Here is a 17319-nt window from a genome sequence, read left to right as displayed (position 1 = left end):
CTGTTGTTCTTCTTTGCTCTGCCTACCTGCTGATTTCAATCTCAACGAGTCGAGGCCAATCTGAGGACGTCTGTGCTCGGCAGAAAGAGATGATGTCATCTCTTTCAGTGCTGGCGGGCAGGAACGCTACCTATCAACAACAACTGTGGATACGACGCTGCCTCAGTTACACCAAGGCTGGATCTGACAAAACGTAGACCTTTGTCTGCTTAAATACAGGGCATTTTAATTTGTCTGATAACCACAGTAACTAATGAGTCGAGCTTTCCTGAGTTTGCAACAATAAGGAGTTTCTTGATACCGATACGGGATTTATATTCTGTTAACCAAGAAAAGTGCAATATCAAGAACTATGTAAATAAAATATAACGAAACAAAACATAAGATGCAATGGAATTTTGGAGATTATACATCTTTCCCTTTTCTACTTATTACTGGGATGTTTTTGTTCCGGTACATTTTATTTATATTTATACACCACATTTTTATATGTTCTGCACTAGAAATGTGAAAATGGGTAGAAAACTGATGGGAACAAGAACAAAAAACCTAAACTATCTTGATAACAGAGGTTCATACTGTGGCCAAGGACAAGATGACGACTCAGCTGCACATATATGTACGAACTTCACCAAAACACATCATTCTTGCTTGTAATCACTGATGTGTCCTTAAGACTTCACAATTAAAACCAGTAAGTCAGAGATGGGTTAATACACACACACACACAACTGCTTACTAGTAACCAGAGCTTGTTTCCATGACAACAGACAAAGAGGGAGAGAGAGAGAGCGATAAAGAGTGAGAACTGAAACCCCCCCAACTTAAAATACTGAGTCAGATGTGAGAATGATGCATTATCAAGTGCAGATGAAGAAGAAACAAAGGGGAGGGTGGAGAGTACGGAGAGTAATAATATGAGGTGTTGAACAAAGAGGAGAAAACAAAAGGATGAAGGAGAACAAGGGGATGAGCAGCAGAGAGATTTAACAGACTAGGACTAGAAAGGAGTAAAGACTGAAAGATGGAAACACTGCAAGTAGCAGAAAAATAGAGAGCAAACAAAGAACAAATATCGAGGTGCAGAAGAACATGACTGAGATTTTAGTAACCATGTTAACAGCAAATGGAAGAAGACTGAACAAAGGAAACAGATCAGTGCAAAGATGCAGTCAAACAGGTTTATTCCTCGAGGAATTCACATCACATTTCCTCAGTGTGCAGCATTACATCACTTTACCACCTTAACCCTTTCACATGTGTACCTGAACGCAGCCCTGTGTTCGTAATAGCTGTGACAACTGCAATCTTCCTTCACTCTTGCTTCTTTCACACATGGTTCTGGGTTACATTTCCAGAACAGAATTGATACGGCAGATTTCATATTCACATTCGAGGTTTTGCAATATAGAATTTTTTCTGTCACTTTGTTCTCACACACACGTGATAATATTCATGTTAGCGCCTCTACTCTGCATGTGTTCTGTGGTATGGTGCAGATTAATAAACCTGACATATTACATAACACGTCTGTGGGATGGGACAGAACCGTGTTGAGCGGCGTGTGAGAGCGAGTGAGCTGTGCTCGCTATCTCATGGCACATAGCAAGGAAGAACAGGGTGCACCACAAGAGTGCAAACAGCAATAGACAGGCATTACTGTCATGTTTACGATGAAACAGATTCATTTAGAATTCAATCAAACAGCAGCTCTGTTCAAAATGCAAGACAAAGAGAGACAGCACACGAAAATAAACACAGTTCAGGGTGGCCCGGTCTGAGACCACCTCTTTTGGTCCATCATCCGAGGTATGTAGCTTTCAAATCTGCTATTGTGGTTTGTACAAAAAGTGAAAAGTCCGAAGGTTTCTACCAAACAAGGGAGGTGTGAACGCACCCTTAGGAGAACCAAAGGTGTCCTGTGTTGTACCGAGGTGTCAGAGTGCTGCACTTTTCAGAGGTGAATCTGTAGTGGTAAAGTAAACCACTCCAGATAGAGAAATATTACCGTGCAAAATAAAAGCATCAAATATTCATATTTAAAACATCTTTACCAGCTTTTTTCCATTCATTCACACACAAAACCACAAAGGTTTAATGATGCTTTAAAGCTGAACAAAAAATACATTTTCCTTAAAATAGGCATGAAATCAAATCAAAATACTCTGTCTTACCAGTGAGGCTGATTTTATGGTGGCAAAGCGGCCCTGGTTTTTGTAATTCTGAGCTTGGCTGCTCTTCTCAGAAGAAGCCGGCCTCATCTCGGCTCGGTGGTCCCTGTGGACCCCATCATCCCAGTTGTACTGATGGTCCTTTAAAAGATGTACAAACATGACAAGAACAAAACTGAAAAAAAAAAAAAAAAAACATGAATCTGAATGCAGAGTTGTACATTTTTAATATATTAACAACAACAAATGGGACTGAAGTAAACAAAGGGGGAAACTGATGCTACCTTGAGACAGCTCATGGATTTGAACTCACTAAAACTGAAGAAACGCTTCAAATTTATATGATAAATTCTTTTTAAATAATGAAATTTCAGGTAACACTCATGATAAAGGTATTTCTGAGAATTTTGTTGAAAATGTGTTCAGCCTTGTAAACAGGATGAAATGCCAACACTTTGACAAGCTGATTCAAGTCTGCTTTGTAAACTACAGACCAATTTCATTTGGGAACCAAATTCTGCTTCAAATGAAGAAGTAACTTCATCAGCATCTCTCAACAATGCATGTCACTATTATTTGTTCTCAGCAAAGTCCCTGAACAGCTGCCAGTTTATAAAATGACATCCGTATTCATCTGCTGTCAACAATGCAAAGAGCAGAAGACAAAGAAATAACAGACATTTCTTTATTGTATTTTTGCAATGAGAATGTTGGGTATTATGATGGCCCAAGTGAGAGAGAAATGACAGAGCATTAAGTGAGTAAAAGGCAGAGAGAGTGTACCGCTTGTCGTCTTGTGTACAGTCTTTGTTCTCAGAGGCTGAACGGTATCACTGATGAACTTGAAGCAATGTGCCAAACAGTGAGGACTGTGTAGATGGTTTCCATGGTTTCCAGATGGGAGGAGAGCATTACAAATACTCATGAAAACAGCCAGAGAAACTCAGAAGACGTTTGAACAGAGCTACGTGTCTTTCCCTTGATGGGTGTCATTATAACTTATGGCTGATGCACACAGCAAGATAATTATGCAGATTTCTGACACTTTCCAATAAGGTTAAGGAAGCTCCGACTATCGTGATGGGTCTAAAGATAATCTTATCAGATATTCCTACTGTGTGCTAAGCGTGAGCTAGTCTGCTCGGAAGGACATTGGGACCGAGCAGACCTGTTGGATTGTCTTGGCCCGATGTCCCAGCGTGTGGGAGTGTGCCCTGAGCACAAACGAGCACGCAGCCCGTTGAATGTGATGCGCAGCCAATTAGAAAGCAAGGTGACGGAAGCACGGAGGGAAATCCAAAATTGTTTACTCCAAAGTTACATTTGATCAAGAGGTTTTGCAAGATTTCCCGTCTAACCTGGGAATGTTCGTGAGTGAAATCTGTTCGTGTGTGCTGTGTCGTCTTTACCATGTGGTTGCACACCACACACTGTACAGTCAAATCTGTTAGATCTATGATTTTTTTTCTTTTTAAATCATTATGTGCGGGGTCTCTCAGGTATTGAAAACCTACTGACAATTTTAAAATCTTGCCGTGTGAACTAGGCATTACCAAAAACTAGTGGCACTGTGATTATGACTGCCATTTGTTTTGTACTCACTGATTATGGAGTCTTTAAAGTGTCCATGACATTGTTTCTGTGTAGGCTCTCAGCTGTCCAGGTGGTTTCCATAGTAGAGAAGCTTGAATCTTCAACTGGACTGGGTTGCAACCCAGTCCAGTTGAAGATTCAAGCTTCTCTACTATGTCCATGACAAAACAACTGAAAAAGCTTGATGGGTCTGAATAAGAGACTGACTATAGTGAAATAACTTTTTTTGGCTGCTTTCTTTTTGTCTTCCTCTGATCCTGAAAATCTGTGTTTAAGTGTTCTACTTTACGGGCAGTTAATCTGGGGGGAAAAAAAAAATTATGACATTAAAACTGCAAAAACATTTTTGTTATTACCTCCATCAGAAAAGTTAAATTTTCCAATTATGCCTGTTGGTTGGTTCTTGATCAGAAGCATTCTAAAAACTATGGGCTGATTTTTGTGAACTTTGGTGGATGGAATTTCCAGTGGTGACTCTGAATCCTGAGGTGTTTCATCATTGGGATAACAGGTGGAATGACAGGTGAGAGAGGTGGACTGGCTGATTTAGAATTTATAAAAATAGAAGCCATAAACAAGGTGAGGTGTTTTTTAAGTAGACTGTTAACCTGTCCTGCCACTTAATTTATTCAGCACCTCTTTGTATTATAGCACAGTTTACTGGTAGTCTGGCAGAGGAGGAGCTGGGGCGGTAATGCAGTGTTAATAGATGTCTCACATCAATAAATTCACTTAAAAGGTTTGAACCTTCATGTAAGCTACTTCTGATTTGGTCCATTAAGATGCAACTTATAACCAACCCACCCGACCTCTGACTTTTACCTTCTTTGTGTGTGGGGAAGAGTCCAGGTTGCTGCCATAGTCCTGAGGGTGCATCATGGACATATCAGAGCAGCTGTCATCTAGCATCTCCTGCATGCTGTTCACACTGCTGCTCTGGCTGCCCGTGCTGACCGAGGTACTGGGGATGGAGTGGTTGCTGCCCAGACTGTTCATCTTGCAGCTGGCTGCTTCACTGTCCTGCAAGGAAACAATTACACAGTCAAACCACTCGAGCACCGTGCAATCGTGCAAAGATACAAAGGTAAGTCCACACACTAATGGCAGTATCACATTACAGTCAAAACTGTACTAATGTACCCATTAACCTCTAATTGTGTGTGCGTTCCTATTTGTCTCAGGGTTCTGATTAGACAAGTCCACTTAAATGTGTGCACATGGTAGATAAGGAGTAAGGAATGCTCAAGGGGAATCAGACTGCTTAGTTTTTAGACAGAGTTTAAGTGTTTGCATTAAGTCTTGCAGATTATAAGGCTGTGTTCATACGTCATCCCCAGCCAGTAAATGTAGGGCTAGCGCCGTGGTGTTTTTCTTCAATAAAGACTTCGCTGGTATCTTGTGGCACTGGTGCTGCGTCACGTGGTGTAGGATGACAGTGCGGCTATCTGTGTTGTTCATGCTGCTGAAGGCTAGGTCAAATTAGGGACATTTCATTTCAATGTCAGGCTGCCATGTCTGCTGCAGCAGGAAAGCAGCTGGCTGTGTTCTCAGGAAAGTGTTGGGATGATGTAACAACCATCAAAAACATTACCCAGCGTTTTTTTTTTTTTTTTTTTTTTTTTTTTTTTAAATGTGAATAAAGTCAGGCGTCAGGGAAATCACTTTAGGCTGAAGTTCTGCTTTTGGATTGAGATGCTTTGGAGTTTTAATACATTACTCTTTATAGTCTGTAGCATTTATGTTGAGTGTGACTTTCTTGCTCTATAGTAAGAAACTGATATACTGCTGTATGTGGCTCCAGCCTGCTTTTTAGCCAACAATGTGGCTATTGCGCGTTTCAAATTTTACTGACCATTACCTCAGTTATCTGGTATCATTGTGATGACTATTATTGATGAAACTGTCTGTTCCCTTTATTAAACTTACATAAGTTGTGAAGTTGTGTCTTACTTTCTATTTGCTTCTGTACAACTAAGCTGAACAGTGCTTTAAATAAAATTCACAAATAGGAATTTTCCTGAAATTGAAACTTAAGTTGCGTGTGTTTAACCCAATATTCTCTACATGCGTCATCTTCGACCAATACTAAGACTGCAAACCACCAATCACTGCATTGTGTTAAACCTTCCTTCCTCCCACCTCCTCCTCCTCCAGGCTCTCTCCCAGGGGCCCGTTGTGTTTCTCTTGGTAGAGGATTTTCTTCATCTTGCGATATTGCAGATTGTCCAGCTCACGCACTGCATCCTTAGTCCTCTGGATGAGATCAATGAGAATGCGCGGCGGGCGTTCCCGGCGCACAAAGTCATGCTGAACAGAGTAACGGGGAAAGGAGAGCTAGATAAGTCAAAATTCAAGGAAAGAATGGTATTGATAGTTTTTCAACCTATCAAATTAAAACTGCAATACCATACATTTTTGACATGCTGATTAATTTCTGTTTCTAACCACTTAATTTGTTTTCAATTACCCCGAATGGCAGTTTGAAAAAAGACAAGTTTCCGATGTTTTAAATATTTTTGAGTTCAAAGTTTTCACACAAATTAACGTCTCTCTCTCTCTCTCTCTCTCACACACACACACACACACACACACACACACACACACACACACACACACACACACACACACACACACACAGGCAGTCGTCATTTTAGAAATTATGTTACAAAATCCAGAATCATGACTACATAATGATAAGAAGAAATAAAATTTATGAATTGGTGAAACATTGAGATTAAAGTTCCTTAAGCATTTTTTAATATTAAGCATAGCAATTGGGTAGTTGTGTGTGTGATATATCAATAGGCTGTCTGGGCAGCACAATAACATTTTATTGTTCCATATAATGAGAACAATAAAAATGTCATAACATTTAGACCACGATTATACCCTATGTTACTGCTGTGAGAGTCAATGTCCATTTATCTGAAATATACAGTCTCTCGTGTTGTTTTACAGTTTAAGTCATACATGCAACTGGCTTAGTGGCCTCAGCACTGCAGATATCACGCAAACAACCCAGTACAGTCATATCAGCAAACTTCACATGCTACACAGACAGCTGATAAAAGGGCTGAGTTTGCACAATCAAAGAATTTTCTGCCCATTTTACAGAAGGCTCTTTGCAATGTTGGCGTCCTTATCAGGGTAATAACTTTAATTTGACAAATGAAAAAGCTACATTTCAAGTTTTTGCCTTGCTTGAAACATACTATAATCTATTAGTATACACTTAGGTACGCAAGTGTTTGGACAGTGACAATTTTAGATATTTTCACCCTGTACACCACCACAATGGAAATGAAACAATTAAGATGTGCATATAGTGTAGGCCTTTAACTTTAATCCAAGGGATTTAACATAAATATCGACTAGCCATTTAAAAATTATAGCCATCTGTATATTCAGCACCTCCATTTTCACAGCCCATAAGCAATGGGATAAAATAAAAGATTACAGTCAATAGAAATCATCACTTGTAGTCAGAGGAAGGATGCATGAACTTTTGAAGCCACTGAATAAATGGACTGCATTTATATAGCGCTTTTCCATCTGCATCAGATGCTCAAAGCGCTTTACAAATAATGCCTCACATTCAGCCCAATGTCAGGGTGCTGCCATACAAGGCGCTCACTACACACCAGGGATTAAAGACCTTGCCCAAGGGCCCTTAGTGATTTTCCAGGCTGGCTGGGATTTGAACCGAGGATCTTCTGATCTCAAGCCCAACGCCTTAACCACCAGACCATCACCTCCCCCCAGGTCTTGAACTTAATTTACATAAATCATTAGGAAACAGAAACAGTATAGAGTTTCCTGTTAAAGCTGTCTTGAATAGACCGTTCTCCAAAATTAAGTAACAGCACAAGGAGACAAGTGAGGAAAGCCACAAAGATAATCACAACTTTGCAGCTCTACGGCTGCAATTAGAGAAACCGGTCATAGTTAAATGGTGAACTGAAGCAGGAAATGACTAACCCCCACAAAAAACAAAACAACAACAAAGCAGATAAAATCAAATCTCACATGTGTCTTCTGGCAAGCTGTGAAGGACAACATGCTGATGTTAAGCCTAGGCATGTTTCCCTTCACCAAGGCAGTGTCCAGTGTCACCTCGAGTTCATTCCCAGGTGCTGCACTGTGGCTGCCCACCTTTCCTAATGCTTAGATTTCATCCAACTTGTGAATAGGATGCAGAGTGCAAGAATCCAGAATTTATAAATACACCTAATCCACATGACCTGTACAATGACAATGATGTGTTTATGTTGTCAACTGAGGGATCACAGAGGTGTCTTTTTTTTTTTTACTTGATCATGCATATTCTATGCAAATTGAACAAATGTGTATCCTATATATAAAGCGCCTTGTCTGTCCCTCTGTGTGTGAGTGAGCAAAAGTAAAGGTGGCGTGTGGGTAAGACCGTTTATGACCTGGGCAGGACAAATGAAACTTGTACACTGACAAGCTCAGCTGAAATACTTCTGTTCATTTTTCAGTTGAACTGCTGTGAATTTTAAGTAATTATTTTACTCCTGTGTAAAATCTTAGGAGCGGCTAGCATTTTCGCTAGCGATTAGCTTGCGTTAGCTATTTCGGACCCCGTCATCATTTTTTCATTAAATTTTTTTACACTCCTGTTAGTTAACTGTTTAGTGTATTTTATAGCTACTGCTTTTTTTTTTACCTGTTTAATACTTCTGTTAGTTTTTCAGTGTAACTGCTGTGAATTTTAATCAATTTATTTGCGTCTGTGTGAGCCTTAGGAGTGGTTAGCTTATCCATTATTGGTTAGCTCGTGTTTGCTTGGCTACATTTTTGAATTTCTTAATGCACAAAGTACACTACTAATTCTACTTTACACCCTCCGTAAATCCTGCGTGATTTTGAAAGATAGGGTGGCTCTCTTAGACAGCCATGTCCGTAAGTTAGAGCAGCTTCTTAGCGCAGTGGAGTTAGATGTTACGGGCACTCCAGATAAGGTTAGTGTTGGGCCGGCTAGCGAGCCCATTAGCATCAGCTTAGAAACGCCGGCTGTGGAGGACGGCTTTCGGACTGTGGCTAGGCGGAGGAAGCCCCGTAGGGCTTGGTGCCCGGTTGTGGCACCCCGACCACACTCGCCAGTACGAACTGTGACTCGGTTCTCCCCCTTGGATTTGCCTGATGTGAATTCTCTGAGCCCACAAGTGACTTCAACTCCTGTCTCCAGGCCGAAACACCGGACTTTAGTGATAGGGGATTCTATCACCCGCAAAGTCAGGTTACAGACGCCGGCTGACGTTTAATGTCTTTCTGGGGCCAGAGCTCCCGACATTGCATCTCATCTTAGGGTGCTGACACTGCAGAAGGGAAGACAGACGAAGGAACACGACATGAGATATAGTCACATAGTTATTCACGTTGGCACCAATGATATCAGGATGAAGCACTCAGAGGTCACAAAAATGGACATAGAGATGACTTGTGACCTTGCCAGAAAGATGTGTCGGCATCGATTAAAAGTCTCTGGTCCCCTCCCCTCCTGGGGTACTGATGAGGCGTTTAGCAGGCTGACATCGTTAAATAGGTGGCTAGCGCAGTTTTGTAGACAGCAAGGCTTTAGCTTTATTGATAACTGGTCCGCCGTGGCTTGCTGATGCCGGACGGCCTTCATCCTACTGGGGAAGGCGTCACCATCTTGTCTGCGAACATAGATAGAGCTCTACAGGGAGGGTAACATTAGGAATCTACAGCAGGCCACGGAGCAGGTGATTAGAGACCCTGCAAGGCTTATGACAAATGTAGGTGTGGAATCCATTAGCTTAGCGGGGAATTTAGTGCAGAAAATCCACTATGGTGATAGTGCAGTTTATTTGCCAGGGAGGGAATTTCAACAAGTTGAGACTGTGGCCTGCTTCCATAGTCGTGTCCATAAAAATCATAGAGGGATATGCTTTCTAAACTTAATACCCATTACTATATTGGATGATGTTGAAATTGAGGATGGCCCAGTGGTTGTTCCAGCAATAGCAAAGTTTTCGTGTGTGCTACCTACAACGCGCGTGGAATGTCTTAAACCTAAACCTACTTCTAGGCATCTTATATATGCTACTCTGCAACCACCACTAAACCCAAACATTTCAACTGTCAACCCCACTGAGGTCCTTAGACTGGGTCTCATTAACATAAGATCACTGTCCTCAAAATCCATTGTTGCTCAATGATCTAATTAGTCATCATCACTTAGATATGATGGGCTTTGTGAAGCCTGGCTTAAACCTACAGCTGTCCTCCCCTTAAATGAGGCCTGCCCACCAGCATATACATTTAGTCACATCCCTCGTGATGCGAAGCAAGGCTGGGGTGTTGCTCTTATTTATAAATCTAGGTTTAGCTTATTAACTGTTGGGGGTTACAAATATCACTCGTTTGAGCATCTGATTCTCCGCTCTGCTCAGGATATTACACATTGCCAAGGTCAGAAGAATAAAAATCAGTGGTATTACTTTGTCACTGTATATAGGCCTCCTGGCCCATATTCTGAATTCTTAGATGAATTTGATGCGTTCATCTCTAACTTGTCAACTAGTGTAGATAACATTCTGATCATTGGTGACTTTAACATTCATATAAATAAGCCTTCTGATCCCCTCTGCAAATCATTTATGGAAATTGTGGATGCATTCGGATTTCGGCAATGTATTTGGGTTTCGACGCACATTAGTGGAAATACCCTGGATCTGGTTCTCGCACGTGGTATTGCTGTCACCAATATTGACATCATGCCTCTTACATCACTAGTGTCTGATCACTCATTAAGTTTACAGTTTCGCTGCCGTGTTTAGTGGAACAACAACCTTATATATCATTACAGCAATACATCAACTCCTCAACTAAGACTGAACTCGAAGCTAGACTGCCTGATGTCTTAGCTTCACATTTGACAAATACCCAGTCAGTAGACAGACTTGTTCGACAAGGTGGCAACACTTTTGCATGGACAACCACCTGTAGTTCGCTCTCCTTTTACAGCACAAGATTTCCTGGATTACTTTGGGAAGAAAATAGAAGACATCAGGTTAAACATATCCCGGCATGCCTTAATCCAGCCACTACACCCTGCTATTGATGTGGGCGCCACTACTGAGGTATTACCTAGATTTACATAATTTGACTATCTCACTAGGCATGCTGACAAAACTCATAATGTCAACAAAAACCACAACCTGTTTATATGATCCTATACCAACAAAACTGTTTAAGGACCTGTGGCCCACTCTTGGGCCGACTGTGCTGGAAATTATTAATCTTTCTTTAACTTCTGGATCTGTTCCTAAATGTTTCAAATTTGCAGTGATTAAACCATTACTTAAGAAACCTAATCTTGACCCTAGTGTATTGACAAACTATCGGCCGATATCAAATCTATAATTTTTCTCTAAAATTCTGGAAAAAGTGGTATCACGGCAGCTCGTAGACTATCTTACTGAGAATAATCTCTTTGAGCCACTGCAGTCTGCTTTTAGAAAATATCATTCCACAGAGACGGCTCTCACTAAAGTGGTGAATGATCTTCTGCTTACAATGGATTCGGACACCACTATGGTTCTGTTGCTGTTAGATCTCAGTGCTGCATTTGATACAGTGGATCTGCATATTCTACTTGATAGGCTGGAAAATCATTTTGGGATTACTGGGAGTGCCCCTGCATGGCTGACGTCATACTTGACCAGTCGTTCTCACTGTGTTTTGTACAGTAATACTACCTCTAACCTTAGTGTCATGAAATTTGGGGTTCCACAGGGGTCTGTCTTAGGCCTCCTGCTTTTCTCCCTTTATATAGCACCCCTTGGGCACATACTGTGGCGTTTTGGGATTACCTTTCACTGCTGTGCAGATGATACTCAGTTAATACATGCTGATAACTGCTGGTAATCTCGTTCACATAAAATCCTTAGAAGACTGCCTTGCAGCAGTGAGAAGTTGGATGTCTAGAAACTTCCTACTTTTAAACTCTGATAAGACTGAAATGATGGTTCTTGGTCCAGTGAGACATCGGCATCAATTTGACCAGTTAACGCTCAGCCTCGGCTCGTGTGTCATACATCACACTGACAAAGTGAGGAACCTTGGGGTAATTTTTGATCCTTCATTGTCCTTTGGCCTCCACATTAGAAATATTACTAGGACTGCTTTCTTCCACCTGCGAAATATAGCGAAGATTCGTCCCATCCTGTCTATGGCTGATGCTGAGACCCTGATCCATGCATTTATCTCTTCTAGACTGGACTACTGCAATGTTTTATTTTCTGGTTTACCGCAGTCTAGCATTAGAGGTCTCCAATTGGTTCAAAATCCTGCAGCCAGACTTTTGACATGAAGCAGAAAGTTTGACCACATTACACCCATTTTGGCATCCCTTCAATGGCTTCCTGTCCCAGTGAGATCACATTTTAAGGTTGTGCTACTAACCTATAAAATTATTCATGGACTGGCACCTCCCTACCTAGCTGACCTAATTAAACCTTACGTACCGGCCCGGGCTTTACGTTCTCAGGGTGCAGGACTACTTTGTGTTCCTAAGGTGAATAAGAAGTCTGCGGATCACAGAGCTTTCTCTTATCGTGCCCCTGTTCTGTGAAATGATCTCCCAGTGTCAATAAAACAGTCAGATTCTGTGGAGACTTTCAAGTCCAGACTTAAGACGCGCTTATTTTCCCTTTCATATGGCTAGCATACTGGTACAGTTTTGTTTTACGCTTTTTACTCTTAATTAATTCATTAGTAATTGGAGCGGGCCACGGCCTCAACCTTACCTAAATTCTGGGTCTTTTAGTGAGGTTTAGGGCTAGTGGCCGGCCATCACCTTAGTATTTCTCTGTTTTTCTTGTTGTTTAATGCTGGCAAATTATACAGTATTTTTTTGTCGTTCTGATGACTGATTCTGTTTTTTCTCTCTGTTTAAAGTGCAGCTCCATCCAGAGATGGGAGCTGTATTCGTTTTGGTGATCCTCCTGTCCTGTGCGCCAATAGCATTTCTTGTATATTCGTCCGTGAATTGTTCTGTAATTTATGTTTGTAGCATGGCCCAAGCAGAGGGTCACCCCTTTGAGTCTGGTCTGTTTGAGGTTTCTTCCTCAGAGGGAGTTTTTCCTTACCACTGTTGCTCTGGGGGTTGATAAGGTTAGTCCTTACCTGTGTGAAGCGCTTTGAGGCAACTCTGTTGTGATTTGGCGCTATATAAATGAAAATAAATTAAAACTGAATTGAATTGAAAATTGAAAGGGTAAACTTGATTTGGCTGTTTATTAATCATATTTCTGGGAGTTGAGTGGTGGTTAAATTAACAGTTTTGTTTTGGCGTGGCTATTAAAAATTATGACCCACTTATTTCCTCTGTATTCATAGAGTAATGACCTAATGGCATGAAACTACTGACAACTGCTACAAATGCAAACATTACAAGCATCCAAAATTACAGCACTTAATTTCGGTATATGCAAATACTGCACACATGCGCACACACATGAACTATTCAGATAGTTAATCACACAACAAGCCACGTTATGACAGATACTTGTAATAAAATAGTATAAATAAATAAATAAATAAAATAAATCGTCCTCCACAGTAGCTGCAGCCAGCAGCTAAGTGGCTCTGACCCGACTGCAGTGGCGCCGCAGGAGCAAACACACAAACAAAATGTCAACACAAACTGTCACTCAAAGCGGCCATGCCCCTAATGTGTTAGGAGAACTGGACTTTGTTACACAGTGAATGTGATAATGAACATGTTGATGTCTGAAAATAATAAAAACACTTACACCGCTTTGATCCGATATGTATTTTGATCTAAGGTGTTTACTTTCTTCAAATTATTTATGTTCTCCTCAAGCAGCAACACTTCAGCTCGCCTTTTGACCCCAATCAGGAAGCACAGTTCCTTGACTGGTTGCTTGAGGCTGGCTCCAAAACAGAGCGCATTCCCATAAAAGCCCATTTTAAAACATCCAACTTTAGAGCAGAAATAAATATGTTTACACCCTAGTACAAAAACTGATTTGGTCTCTTTACAATTTCCTCCTCTATGACAATTGTACAGTAATTAATTTTTTCTAACTTCTGAGTTTAAGATGTTTTAATATGGGTGTGACCGCTTTGAGTGACAGGGGATGTGTCCATCAACTCCTCCCTTCATAGTGTCCGACCAAAACGGAGCCACTTGCTTTTGTGTGTGTTTGGAGTGTTTTATGACAAACACCTGGAATAATAACAGATCATCTTGTCATGTTCTTGTTGCAATACTCACACTGAGTGGAACTCTCGTGTTGGCACTTTTAGCAGCTGTCGGTAGATGCACTTAGTAACTCAGCCACATGGGGTGTGCATCCAGTACCTTCTGAGTGCCGGCGTTGCCGATCAAACGGTCCCCTCTAAAAACTGGGCTGCCCTGCCTTCACTACGCATGCGTCAGAGACTGACTCTCTTCAACCAAAGTGATCAAAGGGATTAATGTGATTCTTAACCATCAGATGAAGTAAAACTGACGCTCCGAAATGAAGTAGGCGCAGCAGCAGAACGTCAGAAGGCAGGGCGTTAACCTTAAAGTTTGTCAAATCTCTGCCACACATGATTACTGAGGGAAAAACAGGGCGGATTACTTTTTGGGTCTATACCAAAGTAAACAGTTATGAGAACCACTGCACAGTCCCCAAAAATATGAATTAATATGCCCCCAAACCAGCATTAGCAAAGGAGGGGGGGTTCAGGCTTTTTCTGTCATGCAGAGCCAACCATGATCCACCCCTTTTGGATTTTACGGGTCGCTATAGAAAACCAATGGATGACATCACGCAGACTCTATCCAGTCTATCATAGACTGTATATATACTGGACTGGAAAAAATGACAGCACCCATGGCCAGTATTTACAGTCTAATATTCATTACGTCCGCCAAGGACGTAATAAAATCACCTATGTTTATTTATTTGTCTGTCTGTCTGTTAGCAGGACTACCTCAAAACTACTGCATAGATTTTGATGAAATTTTCACCACTGATAGATATTAGGGCATGGAAGAACCCATTAAATTTTGGAGTTGATCCGGATCAAATTTCACTTTATATAGGCTTTGAAGGATTACGTCAAAACTACTTCACAGATTCTCACCAAATTTTCACCCTGATACATATTAGGCCATTAAATGTTGGAGGTTATCCAGAGCTGGATTGGCGGACATCTTTTTCCGCAATGTGAAAAAGACGTGAAAACTAAGTTTCCAAAAACGCATAGTATCAATTTAACAGAAAAAAGAAACAAATATGCTCACGAAGGAGCAGGAAGAAACAGAAATGCTTATGGACTCCTACCCCTTCCCCTGTTTTAACTGTTCCAAGGACACCTCCCTGCCCACCATCAACATTACACAATTTCTTGATTATTAATCCTCTTTCAGTTTTCTATAATGAAATATACACTATCAGAAATAATTATAAATGCAAAATATGAACTATAACAAACACACACACACACGGACACTGTCCGTGGGGATTGGGGAGTGTTAATAGGTAGGTGACATACTCGTATAATGAGCTGGAATGGCTGGCGCGTGAGTCCAGAATGTTTTTAGAACCTTAGACCTCAACCCTTTTATTTCCTGTTAATTACGTAATCTTTTTATATTAATTTACTGTCTTTAATGTATGTATAAATTGTTTAGGTTCTTGTTATCATATACACACTATTATGATCATCATCGGTATTATTATCATTTTATTTTATTATTACTTGTATTTTGTCATTTGATTTTTAAATGGACCATAATGGAAATAAGTGTTTCCTCTTTCCTGTGTCATTCATGTATTTTTAATTATTTTATGTACTTACATTGAGCTTACTAAATAAAATCACGCATGCACACATACATGGACACAGATGCCACTTCTCTTTTAACATATAGATGATTTACCGCCCCCTGCTGGAATGGCATGTGAGTCCAGAATGTAATTATCAATGTCCATTGTTCAGTGTTGTTAGCTAATATCCATAGTTTCTTCAAAAATATTAGTCCTGTCAATGTTCCGTTTTGGTGGCGTTCATCCTTAACCTAAAATACATAAGCATACCAAACGGCAAATGTCAAATGTTTCTCCATGATCGCAGATACACCACACACGCATGCTTACACGTACACAGAGATCATTTGGATTTTAATAAATAAATGATTTACTGCCCCCTGGTGGAATGGTGTGCAAGTCCAAAATGTAATTATTAACATCCATTGTTCACTGTTGTTAGTTAATATCCCTAATTTCTCCAAAAATATTAGTCCTATCAACTTTCCTTTTTCATGCCATTCATCCTTGACCCAAAATACATAAGCATACCAAACGACAAATGTCAGCAACGCACGCTCATACGCAAACAGAGGCCACTTGGCACCTAAACACATACATATATACACACATACATCCTTAATTTTATACAATACCTTTCTTACATATATAAACATATTGTACTGTATAATTACTTGTGAGTCTCAATAGGCATACCAGTGCCATTTAAGCCCCCTCCTCCCTGTACCTATCAAAAATAATCTGCTTGTATTTGTTTTTAAACTGGACGATGTTTGGACATTGTTTTAGTTCCCCATTCAGTCCATTCCAGAGTCCCTGTATTATTATTATTTTTTTTTACATTATGCATTTTAAGCAAGGGGTATTTGTGCTAGTTTCACAAATGGCAGCTAGAGTGTACAGTTAAACTGCAATGAGATCTTGATGGCTGTCACAATGTTCACACAATCTGACTGGCAAAACAATGCACAGCCTCATGTCGCAATCTATACACAGTTATGGGACCTCAAACTGTCTTACCTCCTTCAAAATGTCGGCACTCTCCAGATGCAGTGATCAGCGTGCACTCACTTTGAAATTAAGCACATTAAATGAAAGAGTAACACCCACTGACAACCTCTAGGATGCTGTGTGACCTATTTGACAGCTCTCTCCAATATCCAAAGCAGTCACACAGTTATAGTAGAGGACTGGATGATGTTACACAATATGAACAACTACATATGGCGATGTGTTCTGCTGCTACAGGCAAACTGTGTTTGCACCACAAACCAATGTCTGAATTCTGTTCCGTGACCTACTGTTTTGAAGCATCTTTGACCAAGAGATGCATATCCTCAATCTACTTCACGTGTCTCATTTGAATTCTTAATTGAATTTTTTATTTTTGATCTTTGAAACAAACAATTTTTATGTACTTTCATGTCATGCGGCATGAAAGGGTTGCATTTGTTTAATTAGTTTTAGCAACTGACAAAGCCAATTTTAATAAATCACAGCACAATGTATAATCTTGACAGTCGCTCTTCCAGCCACAGATACACATTCACACCTCCACTTTGTCATGTTCATTCATAAAATATCATTTATCTGAAGTGTATGCAACAGATTCATTGTGGGTCAAAATACAGTACTATATGCAAGTTAAATTATATACAATATTTAGCTCTATTTCCAGGTCTTTATCTTTCTGAGAATCTCTCTCTGTGTGTGTGTGTGTG

General features: G+C 40.4%; 1 protein-coding gene across 4 annotated transcripts in view; it reads right to left on the bottom strand.

Annotated features, from left to right (window-relative positions):
- The window catches only part of taok3a (TAO kinase 3a), a 204130-nt gene that overhangs the window by 22872 nt on the left and 163939 nt on the right, over window positions 1–17319 (bottom strand). For all 4 annotated transcript variants that reach the window (XM_034170867.1, XM_034170868.1, XM_034170870.1 and 1 more), the window contains 3 exons: window positions 5904–6071; window positions 4587–4784; window positions 2175–2312 (listed from right to left, as the gene is read on the bottom strand). In XM_034170867.1, coding sequence (XP_034026758.1) covers window positions 2175–2312; window positions 4587–4784; window positions 5904–6071 — 504 coding nt within the window. The remainder of the gene's footprint in view (window positions 1–2174; window positions 2313–4586; window positions 4785–5903; window positions 6072–17319) is intronic.

This window comes from Thalassophryne amazonica, chromosome 5 (assembly GCF_902500255.1).
Source record: "Thalassophryne amazonica chromosome 5, fThaAma1.1, whole genome shotgun sequence".
Taxonomy (NCBI): Eukaryota; Metazoa; Chordata; class Actinopteri; order Batrachoidiformes; family Batrachoididae; genus Thalassophryne; species Thalassophryne amazonica.
Note: the sequence above shows the minus strand (reverse complement) of the source record. Positions and strands in the feature narration are given on the sequence as shown.